This window comes from Oncorhynchus mykiss, chromosome 17 (assembly GCF_013265735.2).
Source record: "Oncorhynchus mykiss isolate Arlee chromosome 17, USDA_OmykA_1.1, whole genome shotgun sequence".
NCBI lineage: Eukaryota > Metazoa > Chordata > Actinopteri > Salmoniformes > Salmonidae > Oncorhynchus > Oncorhynchus mykiss.
In genome coordinates, this window is record NC_048581.1 from 13,879,428 (window position 1) to 13,906,207 (window position 26,780).

At 47.0% G+C, this 26,780-nt stretch overlaps 3 protein-coding genes across 3 annotated transcripts in view; 2 read left to right on the forward strand and 1 right to left on the reverse strand.

Annotated features, from left to right (window-relative positions):
* The window catches only part of LOC118940024, a 1,007,326-nt gene that overhangs the window by 456,765 nt on the left and 523,781 nt on the right, over positions 1–26,780 (forward strand). The window lies entirely within an intron of this gene.
* On the forward strand, positions 1,333–18,757 carry LOC110485456 (phosphatidylinositol 4-kinase type 2-alpha). The gene is made up of 9 exons (XM_036948086.1): positions 1,333–1,763; positions 4,645–4,845; positions 5,181–5,312; positions 6,332–6,485; positions 6,615–6,673; positions 6,853–6,952; positions 7,146–7,279; positions 16,837–16,896; positions 17,702–18,757. Exons 1-9 carry the CDS (start codon positions 1,425–1,427, stop codon positions 17,861–17,863), a joined length of 1,341 nt encoding a protein of 446 aa, XP_036803981.1. The 5' UTR covers positions 1,333–1,424; the 3' UTR covers positions 17,864–18,757.
* On the reverse strand, positions 18,425–22,565 carry LOC110485453. Its single transcript, XM_021556525.2, has 3 exons — positions 22,345–22,565; positions 20,534–21,013; positions 18,425–19,885 (listed from the first exon to the last, which is right to left on the reverse strand). The coding sequence occupies exons 2-3, from the start codon at positions 20,887–20,889 to the stop codon at positions 19,657–19,659; spliced, it is 585 nt and encodes a 194-aa protein (XP_021412200.2). The 5' UTR covers positions 20,890–21,013; positions 22,345–22,565; the 3' UTR covers positions 18,425–19,656.

Here is a 26,780-nt window from a genome sequence, read left to right on the forward strand (position 1 = left end):
AGACTTCAGTAGAAAGGAGATGGGACGCACACATAGCCGAGAAAGGAGATGGGACGCACGCATAGCCGAGTCACCAACCCAAAACACTGACCGGCCAGGCGGCCACCCACGGTGACTGTGTTGGTGGTGGTTCGTTCCCGTGGTAACGCATCCGCGGGATGATGCGGCATTTGTTGTTATTATGAGGAGCTCCTTCACCTCATGGGGCATATTAAGTTACACAATAAAAAAACAATAAAAAGTTACACAATTGCCTTCAGGCTAAGTACGAAAAATACATGTTGAGACTTCCAAAAGGTGGCCTATGTCCTTCACTGAATAGTAGGCTAAAGTTGGTGATATAAAGGTGTTTGGATGTATGAAGATATAATGCGATATTAGGCATTTCATGTTATCATCATTTCTGACACAAGGCCTATCTGAGACTAACTAGACACTGTATAAATTATCTATCGACTTCCTGGTTAAATAAGAAATGACATTCTAATTCTTCTCCCTCTGGAAATGAATTCATTTGGTCATCATTTACCACTAGTCCATTGATCTGCAGCCATTCTCCAAAATCTATAGCCTAGGGCCCTATACTATGGCTATGCTATATGCTGCTTGCACACAATGTAAACATCTCACCTCTACAGAATGACTACCTGTAGTTGGCTTATTATAGGGCTATACGCATTTTGCATTAAGTGAACCTTATAGCAGTCTTCTTCCGTGACTGATAGTAGGCTATTGATAGAAGGCTATGTTATTAATACAATACTTATTTTCAGTGCTTTCAAAAGCCATCATCTGACTTGCCTGCAGTGTGGTCGTCAAAATGTATTAAAAAACACGTCCCAGGGATGTGTCCTTTGGGGACCTCTAACAGAATATGACTGGCAGAACGGGTGTTGTATGTGGAGGATGAGGGCTGCAGTAGATATCTCAGATAGGGGTGAGTGAGGCCTAAGAGGGTTTTATAAATAAGCATCAACCAGTGGGTCTTGCGACTGGTATACAGATACGGCCAGTTTACAGAAGAGTACAGTGATGTGTCATATAAGGCGCATTAGTGGAAAATCTGATGGACATCGGTCCCGGATGAAAACGTTTGAATACCACTGATTTATAAAGAGTTTTGATTCGTTGTCTTGTATTTAAATTGTGTGGCACTTTTTGTCACGTGCTTCAAGGGAGCGTTATGATTCCAGCCAATAGTTGCGTGCACAAAGAACCTTGACGGCCGGATGATAGCTCTGATTGGCCAAACACTCCAACAATCACCAACTGGGCCCGCCTCTTCCCGGAAGCTGACTGTCAGCTGATTTGTTTTTATTGACAACGGTGACGTTACATTATCGGTAAATATCCTGAACACAAAAGCTCATCCCTTCGTCTTTCCCCCTTTTCTCTCTACCCATCTTTCCTCCGCGTACCCCGGTATGGACGAAACTAGTCCGTTGGTTTCCCCGCTACGGGACTCCAACGACTTCGGCTTCTGCCCCACCGAGCCCACCAGTCCCCGGGGCGGATTTGGAGGCACGCCGGGCTCGGTGGTTCGCATCCCGGCCGGGAGTCCGGAGCGCAGCCGGGAGAGACAGCCGTTGTTGGACCGGGACCGAGGAGGTTCACCGCGGGATCCGCATAGAAACGACTTATCGGAGGATCCCGAGTTTCGAGAGATCATCCGCAAGGCGGAACGCGCCATCGACGAAGGGATCTATCCGGAGAGAATCTACCAGGGATCCAGCGGCAGCTACTTTGTCAAAGATTCACAAGGGGTAAGAAAGAGTGAAAAGCATTGAAAGGAGATCACAATCGATCGATTTAGCTAGGTCACCTAAACAGCTATGGATTGCATGTCGTCATATTTAGCTAGCATATATCAAAGATAAGTACGACACTTTGTTTTATTGTTTATGAATGACAACAAGGAGATTGACAAGTCCATTAGTTATCATCCTTGAGTAATGATGTCTTGTGCGTCTTTTTATTGTCCAGAAGGCTACACTGTTGCAGGTAAATTCCTCCCATCTCACTTTGTACTCTAAAAGTGGACAAGGCCTCTGGTTTGTTTCCTTCAGTATGACCTGTAAATATATCCTCCCAGCGGAGAAACCGCCTGGGGAAACAGGTGTCTAACTTCAACCTCCATTGTCCTGTTTGCTCTCTCCAATGTGGCCCCGTTCTGGTGTTGTTTATTGACTGTACTTCCATACAGTAGAGTTGACCCAGTTACAGTCTAGCCAATCTCTTATCTGGAACAGCTGTGTCACTGTGGCAACACCAGCTGAGGAGCCTAGTGCCCTCTACTCACTCTCATGTGTTGGCCTCGACTCGCGGATAGACTTTGTGTGTGTTTGTGTAACGCAGGGACAAATGACTCACACATGGCACTGTATTCCCTATATAGTGCACTACTTTTGACCAGAGCCCGAACACACGTACACTCCCACACAGCTTCACGCAACAGTCTATCCGTCTGCATCGGCAATCAGTCATTGTTGCGCTGAACTCATGGGGTTGTAATCACCCACACACTCTTGGTAATAATGATGAATTGTCACGAGGTTTGTTGGGATGGAAAATAGTGCTCTTTCTATTTGATTGAGCTCCAGTCTAGAGAATTCTAACCAAAATCTGATCTTTGGATAGAAACATGAGGGAGAAGCAAACTATGGCGACTTGGTGCACAGACATAGACCTGGTACTAGTAGCAACTTACCCAACATTTATCATCATCTGAAACTCCACGGTGCGGTCACATGTGTTGGTTAAAAATGGAAGTGTCTCTGTGGACTTTGGAAGTCCTGACGTGTGGGGAAATGCACCAGATTTCACTTCCTGTATGTGTAATTCCAAACAAGCACATTGTCTACCGGAACTCAGCCAGGTCTGTCTATAGTATCGTACCGACCCTGTGTGTATAAGCGCAGATATCTGCTCTGCCATGAAACATGCTCCTGTGGCAGTCGAGTAGTTAACAGAACAGTGTTGTTACAGTATGAAGCATGGTAGTAGTTAACAGAACAGTGTTGGTACAGTATGAAGCATGGTAGTAGTTAACAGAACAGTGTTGGTACAGTATGAAGCATGGTAGTAGTTAACAGAACAGTGTTGGTACAGTATGAAGCATGGTAGTAGTTAACAGAACAGTGTTGGTACAGTATGAAGCATGGTAGTAGTTAACAGAACAGTGTTGGTACAGTATGACGCATGGTAGTAGTTAACAGAACAGTGTTAGTATGAAGCATGGTAGTAGTTAACAGAACAGTGTTACAGTATGAAGCATGGTAGTAGTTAACAGAACAGTGTTACAGTATGAAGCATGGTAGTAGTTAACAGAACAGTGTTGGTACAGTATGACGCATGGTAGTAGTTAACAGAACAGTGTTGGTACAGTATGAAGCATGGTAGTAGTTAACAGAACAGTGTTACAGTATGAAGCATGGTAGTAGTTAAAAGAACAGTGTTGATACAGTATGAAGCATGGTAGTAGTTAACAGAACAGTGTTGGTACAGTATGAAGCATGGTAATAGTTAACAGAACAGTGTTACAGTATGAAGCATGGTAGTAGTTAACAGAACAGTGTTGGTACAGTATGACGCATGGTAGTAGTTAACAGAACAGTGTTGGTACAGTATGAAGCTTGATAGTAGTTAACAGAACAGTGTTACAGTATGAAGCATGGTAGTAGTTAACAGAACAGTGTTGGTACAGTATGAAGCATGGTAATAGTTAACAGAACAGTGTTACAGTATGAAGCATGGTAGTAGTTAAAAGAACAGTGTTGATACAGTATGAAGCATGGTAGTAGTTAACAGAACAGTGTTGGTACAGTATGAAGCATGGTAATAGTTAACAGAACAGTGTTACAGTATGAAGCATGGTAGTAGTTAACAGAACAGTGTTGGTACAGTATGACGCATGGTAGTAGTTAACAGAACAGTGTTGGTACAGTATGAAGCATGGTAATAGTTAACAGAACAGTGTTACAGTATGAAGCATGGTAGTAGTTAACAGAACAGTGTTGGTACAGTATGAAGCATGGTAGTAGTTAACAGAACAGTGTTGGTACAGTATGAAGCATGGTAGTAGTTAACAGAACAGTGTTGGTACAGTATGAAGCATGGTAGTAGTTAACAGAACAGTGTTACAGTATAAAGCATGGTAGTAGTTACAGTATGCAGCATGGTAGTAGTTAACAGAACAGTGTTGGTACAGTATGAAGCATGGTAGTAGTTAACAGAACAGTGTTGGTACAGTATGAAGCATGGTAGTAGTTAACAGAACAGTGTTGGTACAGTATGAAGCATGGTAGTAGTTAACAGAACAGTGTTGGTACAGTATGACGCATGGTAGTAGTTAACAGAACAGTGTTGGTACAGTATAAAGCATGGTAGTAGTTAACAGAACAGTGTTACAGTATGAAGCATGGTAGTAGTTAACCGAACAGTGTTGGTACAGTATGAAGCATGGTAGTAGTTAACATGCAGCACCTGTGGAGAAATTTCTCCCTGTCTCCTCTGCATATTGTAACTTCATTCATTCCATATTTTACCAATGTTACATTTGTTCACAGCACAGGTGAGTTTGCAATTAGAAAATGCCCACCTAAATCTCTCTCTCCTCTCTCTGACTCTCTCTGTTTCTCTTTGTAGAAGATCATCGGTGTGTTCAAGCCTAAGAACGAGGAGCCTTATGGTCAGCTGAACCCAAAGTGGACCAAGTGGCTCCAGAAGCTGTGTTGTCCCTGCTGTTTTGGACGGGACTGTCTAGTCCTGAACCAGGGTTATCTGTCTGAGGCTGGGGCCAGTCTGGTGGACCAGAAACTAGAGCTTAACATAGTACCCAGGACCAAGGTAGGGAGGGGTTAGACACACACACACACACACACACAGACACACAGACACACACAGACACACACAGAACCAGGGTAGTCTGTCTGAAGCCTGTGCGATCAGAAACTAAATACAGTCCCCGGGGCCAAGGTAGTGGTTAGACACACACACTTAGGCACGCAGGTACACACACAGGTACTGGGAGGTCCTGCGTCAGGGTTCTCTCTTGATTTCCTTCACTCTCTCAGTCACACACACTCTCTCTCTCTCTCTCTCTCTCCTGTCCTCTCTCTCTACATCTTCTTCACCCTCTCCTTCTCTCCATCCTCTTGCCCCCCACCCCGTCTCTCCACTAGGTGGTGTACCTGGCCAGTGAGACGTTTAACTATAACGCTATAGACCGGGTCAAGTCCAGGGGTAAGAGGCTGGCTCTGGAGAAGGTACCCAAAGTGGGACAACACTTCCACAGGATCGGCCTGCCTCCCAAGGTACGTCTGCTGCTTCCTGGGTGTGTTCCAAAGGGTACCCTATTCCCTTTATAGTACACTACTTAGTTCACATACTATTCTTGAACTACAGGCCGCCCAGAGGGAAATGCAGGATGAAGGGTTTTTAAAGTGAATCCTTAATTGAAGTAAAGAGATTTAGCAGATTAAAGTTTTAAAGTTGAGACTTTACTCTAAAACTTCTCCATTAGGATCTGTGATTTCCTCAAAATTTATGATGACTCTCTCTCTCTCTCCCACCCTCTCTCTCTCCCACCCTCTCTCTCTCCCACCCTCTCTCTCTCTCACCCTCTCTCTCTCTCTCTCCGCTCGCTCTCTCCCACCCTCGCTCTCTCCCACCCTCGCTCTCCCCCACCCTCGCTCTCTCCCACCCTCGCTCTCTCCCACCCTCACTCTCTCCCACCCTCTCTCTCTGTCTCTCTCTCTCCCTCCTGTCCTCCAGTTGGGTTCATTCCAGATCTTTGTTGAGGGCTTTAAGGATTTTTAAAGTGAATCCTTAATTGAAGTAAAGAGATTTAGCAGATTAAAGTTTTAAAGTTGAGACTTTACTCTAAAACTTCTCCATTAGGATCTGTGATTTCCTCAAAATTTATGATGACTCTCTCTCTCTCTCTCCCACCCTCTCTCTCTCCCACCCTCTCTCTCTCCCACCCTCTCTCTCTCTCACCCTCTCTCTCTCTCTCTCTCTCTCTCCCACCCCCTCTCTCTCTCTCTCTCCCACCCCCTCTCTCTCTCTCTCCCACCCTCTCACTCTCTCTCTCTCTCTCTCGCACCCTCTCTCTCTCCCACCGTCTCTCTCTCTCTCCCACCCTTTCTCTCTCTCCCACTCTCTCTCCGCTCTCTCTCCCACTCTCTCTGCTCTCTCTCTCCACTCTCTCTCTCCACCCTCTCTCTCTCCGCTCGCTCTCCCCCACCCTCGCTCTCTCCCACCCTCGCTCTCTCCCACCCTCACTCTCTCCCACCCTCTCTCTCTGTCTCTCTCTCTCCCTCCTGTCCTCCAGTTGGGTTCATTCCAGATCTTTGTTGAGGGCTTTAAGGATGCAGACTTCTGGCTGCGGAGGTTTGAGGCAGACCCCTTGCCAGAGAACACCAACAGACAGATGCAACTACAGTTTGAGAGGCTGGTGGTCCTCGATTACATCATCAGGAACACAGGTACGTAACCAAGGCAATGACGGTGAAGAAGGACAAGCAGGCCGGCTGACACCTGTGTCAATATGTGAAATAGTGATGTGGAAGGTGCATTAAACTCTAACACCTCTCTGTCTCTCTCTGTCTCCACAGATCGGGGAAACGATAACTGGCTTCTAAAATATGACTGTCCCATGGACCAGGGAAACCGGGTAACCACACACCCACACACCAGAACAGGCACTGAAACCTTGTGTGTGTGTCTGTTCCTTTTTCAGTGTCTGTTCTGGGGGGGGGGGGGGGTGTACTCTTATGCACTTATGTCTGACTCAGAGTGCTCTCTTTCCATCTCTCTGTCTACCCCCCTGTCTATCACCCCTCCTCTCTCCAGGACACAGACTGGGTAGTAGTGAAGGATCCTATCATCCAACTAGCTGCTATAGACAACGGACTGGCCTTCCCTCTCAAACACCCCGACTCCTGGAGAGCCTGTAAGCACCGCCTTCTGCCTCCTCAACCAATCACTGAACAGCTTGTAGAGATGCTCTGACCAATCACAGAGCAGTTTGTAGAGATGCACTTTCCCACTGCCCAATCACAGAGCCCCCTATAGAAATGCACCTTCTCTGTGACCAATCATTGCATTTCTCACTAAAGTTTGTTAATTTTTTTGACCAATCGTAGACCCGTTCTACTGGGCGTGGCTGTCCCAAGCCAAGGTTCCATTCTCCCAGGAGATAAGAGAGCTGGTTCTTCCCAAACTGGCTGATCCCAACTTTATCAAAGATCTGGAGGAAGACCTGTACGAACTGTTTAAGGTGAGGAGGAGGAGGAGGGAGGAAGACCTGTACGAACTGTTTAAGGTGAGGAGGAGGAGGGAGGGAGGAAGACCTGTACGAACTGTTTAAGGTGAGGAGGAGGAGGAGGGAGGGAGGAAGACCTGTACGAACTGTTTAAGGCGAGGAGGAGGAGGGAGGGAGGAAGACCTGTACGAACTGTTTAAGGTGAGGAGGGGGAGGGAGGAAGACCTGTACGAACTGTTTAAGGTGAGGAGGGGGAGGGAGGAAGACCTGTACGAACTGTTTAAGGTGAGGAGGAGGAGGAGGAAGACCTGTACGAACTGTTTAAGGTGAGGAGGAGGAGGGAGGAAGACCTGTACGAACTGTTTAAGGTGAGGAGGAGGAAGACCTGTACGAACTGTTTAAGGTGAGGAGGAGGAGGGAGGAAGACCTGTACGAACTGTTTAAGGTGAGGAGGAGGAAGACCTGTACGAACTGTTTAAGGTGAGGAGGGAGGAAGACCTGTACGAACTGTTTAAGGTGAGGAGGAGGAAGACCTGTACGAACTGTTTAAGGTGAGGAGGAGGAGGGAGGGAGGAAGACCTGTACGAACTGTTTAAGAGGAGGAGGAGGAAGACCTGTACGAACTGTTTAAGGTGAGGAGGAGGAGGGAGGGAGGAAGACCTGTACGAACTGTTTAAGGTGAGGAGGAGGAAGACCTGTACGAACTGTTTAAGGTGAGGAGGAGGAGGAGGGAGGAAGACCTGTACGAACTGTTTAAGGTGAGGAGGAGGAAGACCTGTACGAACTGTTTAAGGTGAGGAGGAGGAGGGAGGGAGGAAGACCTGTACGAACTGTTTAAGAGGAGGAGGAGGAAGACCTGTACGAACTGTTTAAGAGGAGGAGGAGGAAGACCTGTACGAACTGTTTAAGGTGAGGAGGAGGAAGACCTGTATGAACTGTTTAAGAGGAGGAGGAGGAAGACCTGTACGAACTGTTTAAGAGGAGGAGGAGAAAGACCTGTACGAACTGTTTAAGAGGAGGAGGAGGAAGACCTGTACAAACTGTTTAAGGTGAGGAGGAGGAGGGAGGGAGGAAGACCTGTACGAACTGTTTAAGGTGAGGAGGAGGAGGGAGGGAGGAAGACCTGTACGAACTGTTTAAGGTGAGGAGGAGGAAGACCTGTACGAACTGTTTAAGAGGAGGAGGAGGAAGACCTGTACGAACTGTTTAAGGTGAGGAGGAGGAGGAGGAAGACCTGTATGAACTGTTTAAGAGGAGGAGGAGGAAGACCTGTACGAACTGTTTAAGGTGAGGAGGAGGAGGAGGAAGACCTGTATGAACTGTTTAAGAGGAGGAGGAGGAAGACCTGTACGAACTGTTTAAGGTGAGGAGGAGGAGGGAGGAAGACCTGTACGAACTGTTTAAGGTGAGGAGGAGGAAGACCTGTACGAACTGTTTAAGGTGAGGAGGAGGAAGACCTGTACGAACTGTTTAAGAGGAGGAGGAGGAAGACCTGTACGAACTGTTTAAGAGGAGGAGGAGGAGGAAGACCTGTATGAACTGTTTAAGAGGAGGAGGAGGAAGACCTGTACGAACTGTTTAAGGTGAGGAGGAGGAAGACCTGTACGAACTGTTTAAGAGGAGGAGGAGGAAGACCTGTACGAACTGTTTAAGGTGAGGAGGAGGAAGACCTGTATGAACTGTTTAAGAGGAGGAGGAGGAAGACCTGTACGAACTGTTTAAGAGGAGGAGGAGGAAGACCTGTACGAACTGTTTAAGGTGAGGAGGAGGAAGACCTGTATGAACTGTTTAAGAGGAGGAGGAGGAAGACCTGTACGAACTGTTTAAGGTGAGGAGGAGGAGGAGGGAGGAAGACCTGTATGAACTGTTTAAGAGGAGGAGGAGGAAGACCTGTACGAACTGTTTAAGGTGAGGAGGAGGAGGGAGGGAGGAAGACCTGTATGAACTGTTTAAGAGGAGGAGGAGGAAGACCTGTACGAACTGTTTAAGGTGAGGAGGAGGAGGGAGGGAGGAAGACCTGTATGAACTGTTTAAGAGGAGGAGGAGGAAGACCTGTACGAACTGTTTAAGGTGAGGAGGAGGAAGACCTGTACGAACTGTTTAAGAGGAGGAGGAGGAAGACCTGTACGAACTGTTTAAGGTGAGGAGGAGGAAGACCTGTACGAACTGTTTAAGGTGAGGAGGAGGAGGGAGGAAGACCTGTACGAACTGTTTAAGGTGAGGAGGAGGAGGGAGGAAGACCTGTACGAACTGTTTAAGGTGAGGAGGAGGAGGAGGAAGACCTGTATGAACTGTTTAAGAGGAGGAGGAGGAAGACCTGTACGAACTGTTTAAGGTGAGGAGGAGGAGGAGGAAGACCTGTATGAACTGTTTAAGAGGAGGAGGAGGAAGACCTGTACGAACTGTTTAAGGTGAGGAGGAGGAGGGAGGAAGACCTGTACGAACTGTTTAAGGTGAGGAGGAGGAAGACCTGTACGAACTGTTTAAGGTGAGGAGGAGGAAGACCTGTACGAACTGTTTAAGAGGAGGAGGAGGAAGACCTGTACGAACTGTTTAAGAGGAGGAGGAGGAGGAAGACCTGTACGAACTGTTTAAGGTGAGGAGGAGGAAGACCTGTATGAACTGTTTAAGAGGAGGAGGAGGAAGACCTGTACGAACTGTTTAAGGTGAGGAGGAGGAGGAGGGAGGAAGACCTGTACGAACTGTTTAAGAGGAGGAGGAGGAAGACCTGTACGAACTGTTTAAGGTGAGGAGGAGGAGGGAGGGAGGAAGACCTGTACGAACTGTTTAAGGTGAGGAGGAGGAAGACCTGTACGAACTGTTTAAGGTGAGGAGGAGGAGGAGGGAGGAAGACCTGTACGAACTGTTTAAGGTGAGGAGGAGGAAGACCTGTACGAACTGTTTAAGGTGAGGAGGAGGAGGGAGGGAGGAAGACCTGTACGAACTGTTTAAGAGGAGGAGGAGGAAGACCTGTACGAACTGTTTAAGAGGAGGAGGAGGAAGACCTGTACGAACTGTTTAAGGTGAGGAGGAGGAAGACCTGTATGAACTGTTTAAGAGGAGGAGGAGGAAGACCTGTACGAACTGTTTAAGGTGAGGAGGAGGAGGAGGGAGGAAGACCTGTATGAACTGTTTAAGAGGAGGAGGAGGAAGACCTGTACGAACTGTTTAAGGTGAGGAGGAGGAGGGAGGGAGGAAGACCTGTATGAACTGTTTAAGGTGAGGAGGAGGAGGGAGGGAGGAAGACCTGTACGAACTGTTTAAGGTGAGGAGGAGGAGGGAGGGAGGAAGACCTGTATGAACTGTTTAAGAGGAGGAGGAGGAAGACCTGTACGAACTGTTTAAGGTGAGGAGGAGGAGGGAGGGAGGAAGACCTGTATGAACTGTTTAAGAGGAGGAGGAGGAAGACCTGTACGAACTGTTTAAGGTGAGGAGGAGGAAGACCTGTACGAACTGTTTAAGAGGAGGAGGAGGAAGACCTGTACGAACTGTTTAAGGTGAGGAGGAGGAAGACCTGTACGAACTGTTTAAGGTGAGGAGGAGGAAGACCTGTACGAACTGTTTAAGGTGAGGAGGAGGAAGACCTGTACGAACTGTTTAAGAGGAGGAGGAGGAAGACCTGTACGAACTGTTTAAGGTGAGGAGGAGGAAGACCTGTACGAACTGTTTAAGGTGAGGAGGAGGAGGGAGGAAGACCTGTACGAACTGTTTAAGGTGAGGAGGAGGAGGGAGGAAGACCTGTACGAACTGTTTAAGGTGAGCAGGAGGAGGGAGGGAGGAAGACCTGTACGAACTGTTTAAGGTGAGGAGGGGGAGGGAGGAAGACCTGTACGAACTGTTTAAGGTGAGGAGGAGGAAGACCTGTACGAACTGTTTAAGGTGAGGAGGAGGAGGGAGGGAGGAAGACCTGTACGAACTGTTTAAGGTGAGGAGGGGGAGGGAGGGAGGAAGACCTGTACGAACTGTTTAAGGTGAGGAGGAGGAGGGAGGGAGGAAGACCTGTACGAACTGTTTAAGGTGAGGAGGAGGAGGGAGGGAGGAAGACCTGTATGAACTGTTTAAGGTGAGGAGGAGGAGGAGGAGGGAGGAAGACCTGTACGAACTGTTTAAGGTGAGGAGGAGGAGGAGGGAGGGAGGAAGACCTGTATGAACTGTTTAAGGTGAGGAGGAGGAGGGAGGAAGACCTGTACGAACTGTTTAAGGTGAGGAGGAGGAGGAGGAAGACCTGTACGAACTGTTTAAGGTGAGGAGGAGGAGGAGGAAGACCTGTACGAACTGTTTAAGGTGAGGAGGAGGAGGAGGGAGGAAGACCTGTACGAACTGTTTAAGGTGAGGAGGAGGAGGAGGGAGGAAGACCTGTACGAACTGTTTAAGGTGAGGAGGAGGAGGAGGAGGGAGGGAGGAAGACCTGTACGAACTGTTTAAGGTGAGGAGGAGGAGGAGGAAGACCTGTACGAACTGTTTAAGGTGAGGAGGAGGAGGAGGGAGGAAGACCTGTACGAACTGTTTAAGGTGAGGAGGAGGAGGAGGAGGGAGGGAGGAAGACCTGTACGAACTGTTTAAGGTGAGGAGGAGGAAGACCTGTACGAACTGTTTAAGGTGAGGAGGAGGAGGGAGGGAGGAAGACCTGTATGAACTGTTTAAGGTGAGGAGGAGGAGGGAGGAAGACCTGTACGAACTGTTTAAGGTGAGGAGGAGGAGGGAGGGAGGAAGACCTGTACGAACTGTTTAAGGTGAGGAGGAGGAAGACCTGTACGAACTGTTTAAGGTGAGGAGGAGGAGGGAGGGAGGAAGACCTGTATGAACTGTTTAAGGTGAGGAGGAGGAGGAGGGAGGAAGACCTGTACGAACTGTTTAAGGTGAGGAGGAGGAAGACCTGTACGAACTGTTTAAGGTGAGGAGGAGGAGGAGGGAGGAAGACCTGTATGAACTGTTTAAGAGGAGGAGGAGGAAGACCTGTACGAACTGTTTAAGGTGAGGAGGAGGAGGGAGGGAGGAAGACCTGTATGAACTGTTTAAGGTGAGGAGGAGGAGGGAGGGAGGAAGACCTGTACGAACTGTTTAAGGTGAGGAGGAGGAGGGAGGGAGGAAGACCTGTATGAACTGTTTAAGAGGAGGAGGAGGAAGACCTGTACGAACTGTTTAAGGTGAGGAGGAGGAGGGAGGGAGGAAGACCTGTATGAACTGTTTAAGAGGAGGAGGAGGAAGACCTGTACGAACTGTTTAAGGTGAGGAGGAGGAAGACCTGTACGAACTGTTTAAGAGGAGGAGGAGGAAGACCTGTACGAACTGTTTAAGGTGAGGAGGAGGAAGACCTGTACGAACTGTTTAAGGTGAGGAGGAGGAAGACCTGTACGAACTGTTTAAGGTGAGGAGGAGGAAGACCTGTACGAACTGTTTAAGAGGAGGAGGAGGAAGACCTGTACGAACTGTTTAAGGTGAGGAGGAGGAAGACCTGTACGAACTGTTTAAGGTGAGGAGGAGGAGGGAGGAAGACCTGTACGAACTGTTTAAGGTGAGGAGGAGGAGGGAGGAAGACCTGTACGAACTGTTTAAGGTGAGCAGGAGGAGGGAGGGAGGAAGACCTGTACGAACTGTTTAAGGTGAGGAGGGGGAGGGAGGAAGACCTGTACGAACTGTTTAAGGTGAGGAGGAGGAAGACCTGTACGAACTGTTTAAGGTGAGGAGGAGGAGGGAGGGAGGAAGACCTGTACGAACTGTTTAAGGTGAGGAGGGGGAGGGAGGGAGGAAGACCTGTACGAACTGTTTAAGGTGAGGAGGAGGAGGGAGGGAGGAAGACCTGTACGAACTGTTTAAGGTGAGGAGGAGGAGGGAGGGAGGAAGACCTGTATGAACTGTTTAAGGTGAGGAGGAGGAGGAGGAGGGAGGAAGACCTGTACGAACTGTTTAAGGTGAGGAGGAGGAGGAGGGAGGGAGGAAGACCTGTATGAACTGTTTAAGGTGAGGAGGAGGAGGGAGGAAGACCTGTACGAACTGTTTAAGGTGAGGAGGAGGAGGAGGAAGACCTGTACGAACTGTTTAAGGTGAGGAGGAGGAGGAGGAAGACCTGTACGAACTGTTTAAGGTGAGGAGGAGGAGGAGGGAGGAAGACCTGTACGAACTGTTTAAGGTGAGGAGGAGGAGGAGGGAGGAAGACCTGTACGAACTGTTTAAGGTGAGGAGGAGGAGGAGGAGGGAGGGAGGAAGACCTGTACGAACTGTTTAAGGTGAGGAGGAGGAGGAGGAAGACCTGTACGAACTGTTTAAGGTGAGGAGGAGGAGGAGGGAGGAAGACCTGTACGAACTGTTTAAGGTGAGGAGGAGGAGGAGGAGGGAGGGAGGAAGACCTGTACGAACTGTTTAAGGTGAGGAGGAGGAAGACCTGTACGAACTGTTTAAGGTGAGGAGGAGGAGGGAGGGAGGAAGACCTGTATGAACTGTTTAAGGTGAGGAGGAGGAGGGAGGAAGACCTGTACGAACTGTTTAAGGTGAGGAGGAGGAGGGAGGGAGGAAGACCTGTACGAACTGTTTAAGGTGAGGAGGAGGAAGACCTGTACGAACTGTTTAAGGTGAGGAGGAGGAGGGAGGGAGGAAGACCTGTATGAACTGTTTAAGGTGAGGAGGAGGAGGAGGGAGGAAGACCTGTACGAACTGTTTAAGGTGAGGAGGAGGAGGGAGGAAGACCTGTACGAACTGTTTAAGGTGAGGAGGAGGAAGACCTGTACGAACTGTTTAAGGTGAGGAGGAGGAGGGAGGAAGACCTGTACGAACTGTTTAAGGTGAGGAGGAGGAAGACCTGTACGAACTGTTTAAGGTGAGGAGGAGGAAGACCTGTACGAACTGTTTAAGGTGAGGAGGAGGAAGACCTGTACGAACTGTTTAAGGTGAGGAGGAGGAGGAGGGAGGGAGGAAGACCTGTACGAACTGTTTAAGGTGAGGAGGAGGAGGGAGGAAGACCTGTACGAACTGTTTAAGGTGAGGAGGAGGAGGGAGGAAGACCTGTACGAACTGTTTAAGGTGAGGAGGAGGAGGGAGGAAGACCTGTACGAACTGTTTAAGGTGAGGAGGAGGAAGACCTGTACGAACTGTTTAAGAGGAGGAGGGAGGAAGACCTGTACGAACTGTTTAAGAGGAGGAGGGAGGAAGACCTGTACGAACTGTTTAAGTTGAGGAGGAGGAGGGAGGAAGACCTGTACGAACTGTTTAAGGTGAGGAGGAGGAGGGAGGGAGGAAGACCTGTACGAACTGTTTAAGGTGAGGAGGGGGAGGAGGGAGGAAGACCTGTACGAACTGTTTAAGGTGAGGAGGAGGAGGGAGGAAGACCTGTACGAACTGTTTAAGGTGAGGAGGAGGAGGGAGGAAGACCTGTACGAACTGTTTAAGGTGAGGAGGGGGAGGAGGGAGGAAGACCTGTACGAACTGTTTAAGGTGAGGAGGAGGAGGAGGGAGGAAGACCTGTACGAACTGTTTAAGGTGAGGATGAGGAGGAGGGAGGAAGACCTGTACGAACTGTTTAAGAGGAGGAGGAGGAGGGAGGAAGACCTGTACGAACTGTTTAAGGTGAGGAGGGAGGAAGACCTGTACGAACTGTTTAAGGTGAGGAGGAGGAGGGAGGAAGACCTGTACGAACTGTTTAAGAGGAGGAGGAGGAGGGAGGAAGACCTGTACGAACTGTTTAAGGTGAGGAGGAGGAGGGAGGAAGACCTGTACGAACTGTTTAAGGTGAGGAGGGGGAGGGAGGGAGGAAGACCTGTACGAACTGTTTAAGGTGAGGAGGGGGAGGGAGGGAGGAAGACCTGTACGAACTGTTTAAGGTGAGGAGGAGGAGGGAGGGAGGAAGACCTGTATGAACTGTTTAAGGTGAGGAGGAGGAGGGAGGAAGACCTGTACGAACTGTTTAAGGTGAGGAGGAGGAAGACCTGTACGAACTGTTTAAGGTGAGGAGGGGGAGGAGGGAGGAAGACCTGTACGAACTGTTTAAGGTGAGGAGGAGGAGGAGGGAGGAAGACCTGTACGAACTGTTTAAGAGGAGGAGGAGGAAGACCTGTATGAACTGTTTAAGAGGAGGAGGAAGACCTGTATGAACTGTTTAAGAGGAGGAGGAGGAAGACCTGTACGAACTGTTTAAGGTGAGGAGGAGGAGGGAGGAAGACCTGTACGAACTGTTTAAGGTGAGGAGGAGGAGGGAGGAAGACCTGTACGAACTGTTTAAGGTGAGGAGGGGGAGGAGGGAGGAAGACCTGTACGAACTGTTTAAGGTGAGGATGAGGAGGAGGGAGGAAGACCTGTACGAACTGTTTAAGAGGAGGAGGAGGAGGGAGGAAGACCTGTACGAACTGTTTAAGGTGAGGAGGGAGGAAGACCTGTACGAACTGTTTAAGGTGAGGAGGAGGAGGGAGGAAGACCTGTACGAACTGTTTAAGGTGAGGAGGAGGAGGGAGGAAGACCTGTACGAACTGTTTAAGGTGAGGAGGGGGAGGGAGGGAGGAAGACCTGTACGAACTTTTTAAGGTGAGGAGGGGGAGGGAGGGAGGAAGACCTGTACGAACTGTTTAAGGTGAGGAGGAGGAGGGAGGGAGGAAGACCTGTATGAACTGTTTAAGGTGAGGAGGAGGAGGAGGGAGGAAGACCTGTACGAACTGTTTAAGGTGAGGAGGAGGAAGACCTGTATGAACTGTTTAAGAGGAGGAGGAGGAAGACCTGTACGAACTGTTTAAGGTGAGGAGGAGGAGGGAGGAAGACCTGTACGAACTGTTTAAGGTGAGGAGGAGGAGGGAGGAAGACCTGTACGAACTGTTTAAGGTGAGGATGAGGAGGGAGGGAGGAAGACCTGTATGAACTGTTTAAGGTGAGGAGGAGGAGGAGGGAGGAAGACCTGTACGAACTGTTTAAGAGGAGGAGGAGGAAGACCTGTATGAACTGTTTAAGAGGAGGAGGAAGACCTGTACGAACTGTTTAAGGTGAGGAGGAGGAAGACCTGTACGAACTGTTTAAGAGGAGGAGGAGGAAGACCTGTACGAACTGTTTAAGGTGAGGAGGAGGAGGAGGGAGGGAGGAAGACCTGTACGAACTGTTTAAGGTGAGGAGGAGGAGGGAGGAAGACCTGTACGAACTGTTTAAGGTGAGGAGGAGGAGGGAGGGAGGAAGACCTGTACGAACTGTTTAAGGTGAGGAGGAGGAGGGAGGAAGACCTGTACGAACTGTTTAAGGTGAGGAGGAGGAGGAGGGAGGAAGACCTGTATGAACTGTTTAAGGTGAGGAGGAGGAGGGAGGGAGGAAGACCTGTACGAACTGTTTAAGGTGAGGAGGAGGAGGGAGGAAGACCTGTACGAACTGTTTAAGGTGAGGAGGAGGAGGGAGGAAGACCTGTACGAACTGTTTAAGGTGAGGAGGAGGAGGGAGGAAGACCTGTACGAACTGTTTAAGGTGAGGAGGAGGAGGGAGGAAGACCTGTACGAACTGTTTAAGGTGAGGAGGAGGAGGAGGGAGCCAACTTCAAACGGAATTGATTATCCAATCTTTGATGGTGTTTTCTTTTTGAGTATTTTTGACCCTTGACCTGTGTGTTGCAGAAAGACCCAGGCTTCGACAGAGGGCAGTTCCACAGGCAGATAGCTGTTATGAGAGGACAGGTATGTTTTAAATACGCCATGCCTCTTTTTAAATAATAATATCCCGGAAAACTTCAATTAAACACAGTCCCAAAACGCCGCCTGTCCATTTTTAATAGCCTGGGAATCGGCACACATTTCTGCAAATAACAGCCGGGTCTAGATGAATTGTTTACAAGTGAAAGTCGGTGAGTAACGTCATTGGATGAGACAGCAGTGTGGTTTGACGTGGTTGGCTCAACTACAGCCGATACGAGAGACTGAAGGAGTGAGAGAATGGTGCAGAAACATGAACTCTGGGGGTTACTAGGCAGTCTAGTCTCTGCAAGTCTAACCTGCGATGGATGTGTTACTCTAATGTTTATACTGGTCACAATAAACCGTGTGGTAGTCTTCTCAACCGTTTTATTGGGCGAAAGCTGTGCGCGTTAAGGAAATAGAAGCCCGTCTCTAGTAAGTGCCAGTCGTGTTCAGTGATTGAAGCAAATAAATGTTGGGCTATTAATTGAAGTTAACTTGGAAGTAACTATTTATGTAGAAATAACTTCTCATTTTTATCTTACTAGGCAAGTCAGTTAAGAACAAATTCTTATTTTCAATGACGGCCTGTTCAGGGGCAGAACGACAGATTTTGTACCTTGTGAGCTCGGAGATTTGAACTTGCAACCTTTCGGTTACTAGTCCAATGCTCTAACCACTAGGCTAACCATTCTTTGTAGATCAGTCAGTCAAAAATGACCCACAATGCATCACAGATGTTATGCCCTTATGAAGAGTGACCAACCTATCGGTCTCTCTCTCATCCCCCCCCTCTCTGGTGGCCTAGATCCTGAACCTCAGCCAGGCTCTGAAGAACAGTAAGACCCCCCTCCAGCTGGTCCAGATGCCTCCAGTTATAGTAGAAACAGCCAGAGCACCACAGAGGGCCAACAGTGAGTCTTACACACAGAGCTTCCAGAGCAGGAGACCCTTCTTCACCCGGTGGTAGAGGAGGAGGAGGAGTGAGCAAGTGTGTACGTCAAATGTATGTGTGTAAAGGGCAAACGAGTGAGGAGTCTCTCCGCCCCCCCCGCCCCGTTCTCTATTACCCCCAACGGACACAGACGGTACTGAGAATGACTGAGGAAGACGAGGAGGACTGAGGACAAAAGGAAGAGAACGCATATCCCTCCGTCTGTTTGTCTCTGTGCCTTGTGTGGATGTCAAAGATGATGATGATGATGATGGTATATCTTCCTATAAGGAATGGAGTCTATATGATGGGCTGAGTAAACTCCCTTTCTATGGAGGTGCACACAGTGCATGTCCCAAAAGGAGCCCTACTCCCTAGTGCACTACTTTTGACCAGGGCCCATAGGGTTCCATTTGGGAAACAGAAACTTAACTCAGCCACTGCAGTTTTAAAGCCTCTCTCTCTCTCTCTCTCTCTCCCCCGGTTTGGGTGAGAGGTGGTGTTGCATTCCTTATGACGGCCACTCTGTGGACAGCAGCAGCCATGCGGACTCATTGCGCTCATGGCTCTCTACTGCCCCCTTTGTCTTCGGATGAGGAACTGCAAGGTACTGCAGCGCGTTGAAGTTTTAGGGGGCCACATTTGGAGAAACTACTACTTTAGATCAGGTTTTCCTCTCCGCCATTCTGTAGTCAAATACATTTAAGATGTCTCCCATCGCTTCTGTTTACTTTGATTTCTGGTAATTTTTTTAATAATTTTTCATTCTTGTGGGAGAAAGATGGACACGTTTTTTTGAAAACACACTATCAGGACTTCCTGCTGTTGCCACAGATTCTAACTGACCTGAAATGTATTGTGACATTTGCACTGTATAATTTGTATGTAATATATTTAATGAAAGATTATAACAAAACTGTATTACATTAATACCATGTATCTTGTCGTTTGTTTTGATAAATGTGTTTTTATTTAGAGAGAATACTTTATTCTTATTTTCCTCCTCACTTTATTTGGTGAGGACATTCATCTACTTCTTAGACAAAACTATGCACACAAATACATCTATGCAAGTTTACTTTGACAGATTTGCATGTTTATGTGTCAACCGTAACCCTTAAATGGATAGTTCACTCAAACTAAATCTTAGTTTTATTCATTAGTCCACTGTTGGACCACTTTCAGTACAGAGTGATAACGGTCCTGTGTTTTACATCACAGTTAATGCTGTGTAAATGTCTTCCCATGTTGTTTACACCTTTCCGAGTCCTTTCAGGTTTAGTTGTAGGCTATCTACCAGGTATAGCTTTGTTATAGAGAGATCCCATTTCTAGTGTTACTGGCTTTTGGGATTTTTGGACCACACACAGGCCGTGTTCGAGAGGATCAAAACCGCAATGTATCATGGGCAAATTGTAACTGACCGACTGATCTACAAATAATGAGTAATTTGATGCCAGGGGATTCGACAGTCGCCTGCAGTCGTTTTGAGGCTCTCGAACACAGCCATAGTCACCTGCCGATAGTGTTGTAGATCGGTCTGTCTGCTCTGATCAGTCAGTGAACAGTGACTGAGCAGGATTGATAATGCTCTCACAGTCATTGTGATGTTGCCAGTTCTCTCCCTTCCTTTGGTTAAAGTGACAACATCTCGACAAGTAAGGTTAGGTTGACAGTGTGGTCGAAAACGTACTTCATTTAACTCCACACATGGAGTTATTGAACGACACCTCGCTCTGATTGGTGTGAACGGAAAAAGGCCCAATCACAGAGCAGCTTTACGACACGTTTTAAGTTCAGCAGGCCAGCGCTCATTTCTCTCCGTTGGCTCAGTGTAGAATGCGATGGAGGTAGCGTTCTGGGTCCCTGGTTCCTTCCTGCCTCGTCACGGCCCCCAGCCTCTCCAGATGGGGTCTCTCTGAGGGCTTCTGTGCGTCCGTCAACGGGGCGCCCCCCTCTGCACCTGTCGACCCTCCAGGGAGGGGGTCCAGCTCTCCAATATCACTGGGGTCCTCCTCTTCATTGTCCTCCTCAGGGTGGTCCAAACCCTCCTTAATCCTGGAAGGAGAGGAGGGAGAGCATAAATGGGAGGGAAGGAAGGAAAGAGTGAGGGAAAGTGAGAGAGAGAGGGAGGTAGGGAAGGAGAGAGGGACGTCTCTTTAAAACAAAGTCACAGTGGAAACCTACCTGGAAGTGGTATTTCAGGCCCATCCCTGCTTCTACCTATGCGGTTGCTTCAGGGCCTGTATGTATCCAAGCTTTCAAAATAGTAGTGCTGATTTAGGATCAGGTTTTGCCTTTTGGATCACAAAGAATAAGATAAGATGGACATGGGGGATCTGATCCAAGATCAGCACTCCTACTATGAGATGCTTGATACATAGGGCCTCAGATGTGCAAACACTGACATGGGATAGAAGAAGAGACCATAGAGATCATTAGAAGCCTGACTACCACTCATTTAATCGATCTGCCAGTTAAACATAAGTTAAATGTGGAGAGTCTGTCTAGTCAGGTGGAGGATGTAGTTAAAGGATTTGAGCTGATCTGTCTGTTGATGCCAGACCAAATACCCTTGACCTGGTTTCCACTCTCTTTAATTATCTGTCTCTCTGTCTCCTCTTTCCTTCTCTCATTGTGCTCTCTCTCTCTCCATCTGTCTCTAACTCCTTTCTCTCCCTTCTATCCCTCCTCTCTCTCTCTTACCTGAGGTGTCCAAATGCTTTCAGCAACTTGGGTTCTCTGTGTCCCTCCGTCCTGATACCACTCCTGCTTCTGGCTCTCACCCTGAACCCCACCAACGCCTGGGCCAGCCCTGCATCCATCTCTCCCTCCTCCTCCTCCTCTTCCTCTCCCCCTCTGTCTCGCTCTTCTCTGCCCCACACCAGTCTTGCCCGCTGCTCTGCGTCCCGGTCCCCGGCCACATGGAACAGCCGTCTTAGCTGACGCAGATTTACCCCCGCGAAGATGTTGGAACATCCCGACTTCCTGCTTCGCCTCTTTTCAGGCTGCCAGAGCAGGGACGGACCATCCACCACAGAGGGGGGTTCCGGGTCCTCCATAACCCTCAGAGAGGGGAGATGGAGGGGTGAGGAGAGAGGGGGGGATGAGGTAGTAGTAGGGAGATCAGGTTGATGAGAGACGGATTGAAAGAATAGAGGGATTCCAAGACAACTCCGTCAGCACCTGCAAACAAACAGACATCAATCATTAGCTAAATGTTGCTATCCCCTGACCTGGGCTGGCAACTGCCCAGCAACCTAGATGTTTGTGAGATGACAGCATTATCCTTGAGCCTCAGACCACACAATGTCTGCATCCCAAAATAGCACCCTATTCCCTATATAGTGCACTCTGGGTCCTGGTCAGAAGTAGTGCACTACATGAGAATAGGGTGCCATTTGGGATGTAGCCAAAGACACTGTAGGTTGTCAAGGAAACACATGCACACATGCAGTGTAAGCCTGCTTGGAGAGGAAGGAGAGAGAGAGAGAGAGAGAGAGAGAGAGAGAGAGAGAGAGAGAGAGAGAGAGAGAGAGAGAGAGAGAGAGAGAGAGAGAGAGAGAGAGAGAGAGAGAGAGAGAGAGAGAGAGAGAGAGAGAGAGAGAGAGAGAGAGAGAGAGAGAGAGAGAGAGAGAGAGAGAGAGAGAGAGAGAGAGAGAGAGAGAGAGAGAGAGAGAGAGAGAGAGAGAGAGAGAGAGAGAGAGAGAGAGAGAGAGAGAGAGAGAGAGAGAGAGAGAGAGAGAGAGAGAGAGAAGGGGAGAACATAACGTTTAGAAGCTGGTTGTTGACTCCAACAAGGGATAAAGAGTGGATGTTGGACTGAGGCCCTTTGTGTTGTTACTAAGCAACAGTGAGACATTATCTTATAGTTCAACTATTTTACAAGGCACTTGTATTAGTATAACACTGGCACTGTCTGAAATACTGATGTCGACAGAAATAAAGTGAAAGCAAAGGTTAAACAAAGCAACGTTTAATGAGAGAGGGTGGTGTCTATCAGGTGTAGGTCATGGCTTAATTTTCATAGACACAGGGCTGGCCACAGATACAATGAAGCATAAGATGAGTAAACCTAGTGTAAAATCATGTAATTATAAGTAGTATATAAAATGACCAATTGTTTACATAATGAGTAACTTGATGAATATCATAGATAATAGCCTACATCAAGGACCAACTATCATTATTATGCTTGACAGTCACAGGGGGAGCTACTGAAATGCGGGAATGCCTAGTTATGTCTGGAATTATAATTGACCTTCCCACCCCGCAGCGAAGCGCAATCTGCTCCATAGACGCGCATTTTGATGAACAGTTTGCTGCGGGCCGCCAGATGTTTCACGATCGAACATATTTGCTTATAGTATGCCTACCAATAACGTACAAATAATGCTTATAAAATAGCATGACATGTTGTAAATCAACATATAACGTTACCTGCACAACAAAATCAATGAGCTATTAGTCAAGCGGATTTGCTGCGTGACAGCATCAGAGAGATTATAAACTCTTACCCCTTCAGCAAGTGAACGCAGTAAAATCTGACACCTGCTCAGGCTTTGAGGAGATGTAGCCTACTGCGCAGATATGGAATTCCATATGGAAATTGACATTCTCCGCTACTTTATAGTAGCCTTCTTCTGCTGTCAAAGACGAGAAGCAAACAAAGTTTTTCTGTGTAGTGTGCGCTTGAGCCCTCACAATGAACTCTCTCTCTCACTATCTCATTCTCTCTTTGTCTCGCTCTCTCTCTCTCGACAACCAATAGCAGCACTTGGGACACAGCACTCCCCTCCTATTCGACCGGGGCGACCCCTTTCTGACCAATCACAGGCTTTGAGAGAGACGCGTCAGCAACTGTTTAGATCACACAGTGTACAAGGTGTGATCTGACATTGACGTCATCGGCGCGTGTGCTTACCTCAAAGCCAGGGTTGCCATGTCATGGAGCGTATTATTAAGCTCCCAATAATAATAATTTTAATGGAAAACTTTTCTTCTGTCGTTACAAATTACGTCGATATTCCTTCTTAATTCGCTAGGTAACGTTGTGGGAATAAGGGTTTATTAGAGAAATGTGTCAAATCATCTCTTGCTGCAACAGAAATGTTGACCTAGTTTTCTGAACCTATGGGAGGGTTTTTGAGAGGTTATTGTCATTTCAAATGGACCTGGCAACCCTGCTCAAAGCAGAGGGGAAGAAACCATCAGGAGTGTAATTCATCCATGTGCCATTCCTCCTCCTCAGACATATCTATAATCATCATAACAGTGTGTAACAAATTGTGTAAGACAGGGTAAATGCGTCCGCATGCTTCAGTTCGGCTGGCGTCTAGCCGAAGTCAGTTAGGCGAACCGAACTAGTGTGGTCGCATGCACTCAAAATACACTGCTCAAAAAAATAAAGGGAACACTAAAATAACACGTCCTAGATCTGAATGAATGAAATATTCTTATTAAATACTTTTTTTCTTTACATAGTTGAATGTGCTGACAACAAAATGCCGTTTGATACTCCTGGTATTGGATATGACTGAAAAAGAATCTCACAGACATTCATACCTGAACTGCACCTTTATTTACCAAGGTAGAGTACATGATCAGTGGAAATATTAAATGTACAGGCTACAATGTGGGGATCTCATGCTACATGTATATACGACTTGCATCCTTGGCACAAAGTTAGATTATATTCTACTCAATCCATAGGCTTCATTAATGTCATTCAGACTGTTTTGAAGTTGATACAACCGGCTATGATAGCTTAAGTTCATATCTAGGTTCTGAACTAATATGTATACCAAACGTTTGCGTCCATACACAGATCTGCTAGACAGCTACACATCCATAGGTATACAGGGATTTTATCCTCCACTGCACAATAAGCAGGAACATTTGCATGGCAAATATCAGCAAGGCAAATTGTGCATTCAATTTGCAGTAAATGCTTTAGCTAGCTAGATTCTTTACGTCCACTGTTTCACAAGACGACAGCCTGGTTTGCTGGTAGTTTCAGGAGTCCCTAAAACATTAAACAACCAGAATTACAATTTCATACTCATGTCAAAACACCCATAAAGCTAGCTAGCTGGCTACTGTGATTTACTGTGATTGAATGTGATTTAGTGTAATTGAATGTGATTTAATGTGATTTAGTGCAATTTGGTGTGATTAGCTGTGCCCTAAATGGGATTGGCCCTATGGTGAACGGAGGGCTGGGTTGTGAGGTTGGGTTGTGAGGTTGGGTTGTGAGGTTGAGTTGTCAGGTTGGGTTGTCAGGCTGGGTTGTCAGGGCAGAACTGTTGGAACACACAGAATAGCTGATCTGGAACCATTCATCTGTAGAGAATGGAATATAGATGAGGTAAAGAGTTCAATGGAACTTGACCCAAAGAATCTAATTGCCATGGAAACGCATGGGGGAAAGATCCCGAATCTCCTCATTGCACCCCAGCAAAATGAAACTACACTTAGGCTATTAATTATAAGCTTATTTCACACTATGTTGAGGTAAAAATCTAGTCATTGATCTCCAGCAGTTCCACAGTAAACCACTCGCTGTCTGGTAGACACACCTCTCCTAGTCAATGATCTCCGGCAGTTCCAAAGTAAATCGTTCATTCCCTCTTTATCTCTAATTTGGTATTATAAACTGTCAGTAAACTAAGTTGTTAATGAGAGTCTTTGGGGTTGTAACAAGGAAGTTATTTAATCAGCTAGCTCCGTCACCCGCCGAGACCCAGCATCAGTCAGGGAAGAGCTGATTCCAAAGCTTTAATGAGATTTCCTTCTAAATGTACGATGAATAAGGACCCTGTTAACCAGGTCCGTGTGGATAGAACCTTTTGCCAGGCCCCCCGGGTTTGAATGTGTCAAGAACTGCAACGCTGCTGGGTTTGTCACGCTCAACAGTTTCCCGTGTGTATCGTGCATGGCCCTCCACCCAAAGGACATCCAGACAACTTGACACGACTGCCAAGTTTGTGTATATTCCATATGTTAACCAATACTTGAGATGCGAATACAGTTGATTGACTTCATAACAAGAAGACTGTGAACACGGGTGTGTGTGACGCGTCTCTTCCTCCATTCAGATCCTATCGTGTTGACGATCGCTAGCTACGGTTTTTAACACTTTCCCCGCTAGTCAGGTTGGCCTGATGTTGCATTTCTGGCCTTTTTATTATTCATGGGGGGCATTTCATCAGTACATTGCATTTATGGAAAGCATGCATGCAAAGTTATGTAGCATTTGATGCATGTCAGATCCACATGGGCAAATTAGATTCCAATAATGCACAATTGCTAGATAACAATGCAATACATTACAGACCCATATGCATGTGTGGATTGAAATGCAAGGGAAATATCATGATTTTCACATCCTTAAACTAACACATGATACATCTATTATATGATCAACACTGTTTCATTGCAGCCTGGTTGCAAGTGTCTGTAATGTTACAAGGAGTGGAATGTTCGTCAAACAGACTACAGCCCAGACTAGTTCCATTCATTACATACGCACGATTTTCATAGCTTTGGGTGTCCAAAAGATAATGAGTTCACAACTTTCTCCAAATGCAGATAAATGCTGGCTGCTAGCCAACATCAAGTAAGTTAGGTACCAGTGTTGTGCCGAAAATCCCCCTGCCAGAATCCACCCCTGCCTTCTAATTTCCTTAATTTTGTGGCTCGAGTCAAATACTTTCGGTGACACACATCAGAGTCAAATAGTTTCTATAGAACAAACTTCATGCCAGAAAAGGCAACCGAAATGAATAATTAATGTATGTGTGTTATATTAAACATAGAGGAGGGAGTAAAATGTTGGCAAAGGCTACGTATGTATTACAGGTATAACATATACTTTATTTATAACATATACTTTATTTATAACATATACTTTATTTATAACATATACTTTATTTATAACATATACTTTATTTCACCGAAAATCCCTCATGAATTGTTTTAAGGTTATTTTGAGATGTGTTACACTACTTTCAAGAGTGAACTATTGTATTGTATTTATTTTCTACATGGTGTTAATGCTGTGAGGTCATCAACGGGAGCCATGCTTTTACTCCTCGGTTTGCTCAGAGCCTGATGAGGAGAGGTATGTGTTATGCACGCTCCGCTCTTTTCAATGCACATGTAAGCAAATGTCCACACATGTCCAAAAAAAGACAAACGAAAATTATATCGTCATTGATTTAGTGTTGCGTTACTGTTTTTAGGAATACATATTAGTGTGAATGGGGATAATGTTTGACTGCAACTTTGCAAGGCTTGCCCAGCCAGCGTTACCTTTGCGGGTCTCTCAGGTGCAGACAGCGTGAGTTTTCTGACAGGAATTCAGCACTCTTTTGTCTTTTATCAGGCTAATATACTTGTGTATGGCAGTCCAGACGGCAGCATCAAGCTTGACTTTGTATTTGTATCCATTCCATGCAGGTATGTTGTGAAAAGTGACGATTTGATATGTAATGTTTAATGTGCTAATTAGTTAGCTGCTGTTCATTTTGTTACTTTTCTGGGCATGTCAAAATGGCGTTGTTGCCTCATTAGTATACCTCAGGTACACTAAGAAATATTTAGCATTTATTAGCAAATTATTCCTGTACAACATTTATAAAATGAAATTAGTCTTTTGAAAATATGAACACGTACATTTTGTACAATGCATTTTTAGTTGTTGACGTGAGTTAGCTCAGAGCGTGATGAAGAGAGGCTAATATAGTTGTGTTTGGGAGTCCAGACAGCAGCACCAACCTTAGTCTTGTATTTGTATCCATTCCATGCAGTCACTAAAAGAGAGACAACCGGCAGAATTGTGTCCAGAGACTTGTCTTCCACCTACACCTCACCAGACACAACGCAGAAAGGTACGGTACTGTACAGTGCCTTTAACACGTGCATGATGGGGAGATGAGGCCAGAGGTTGCAT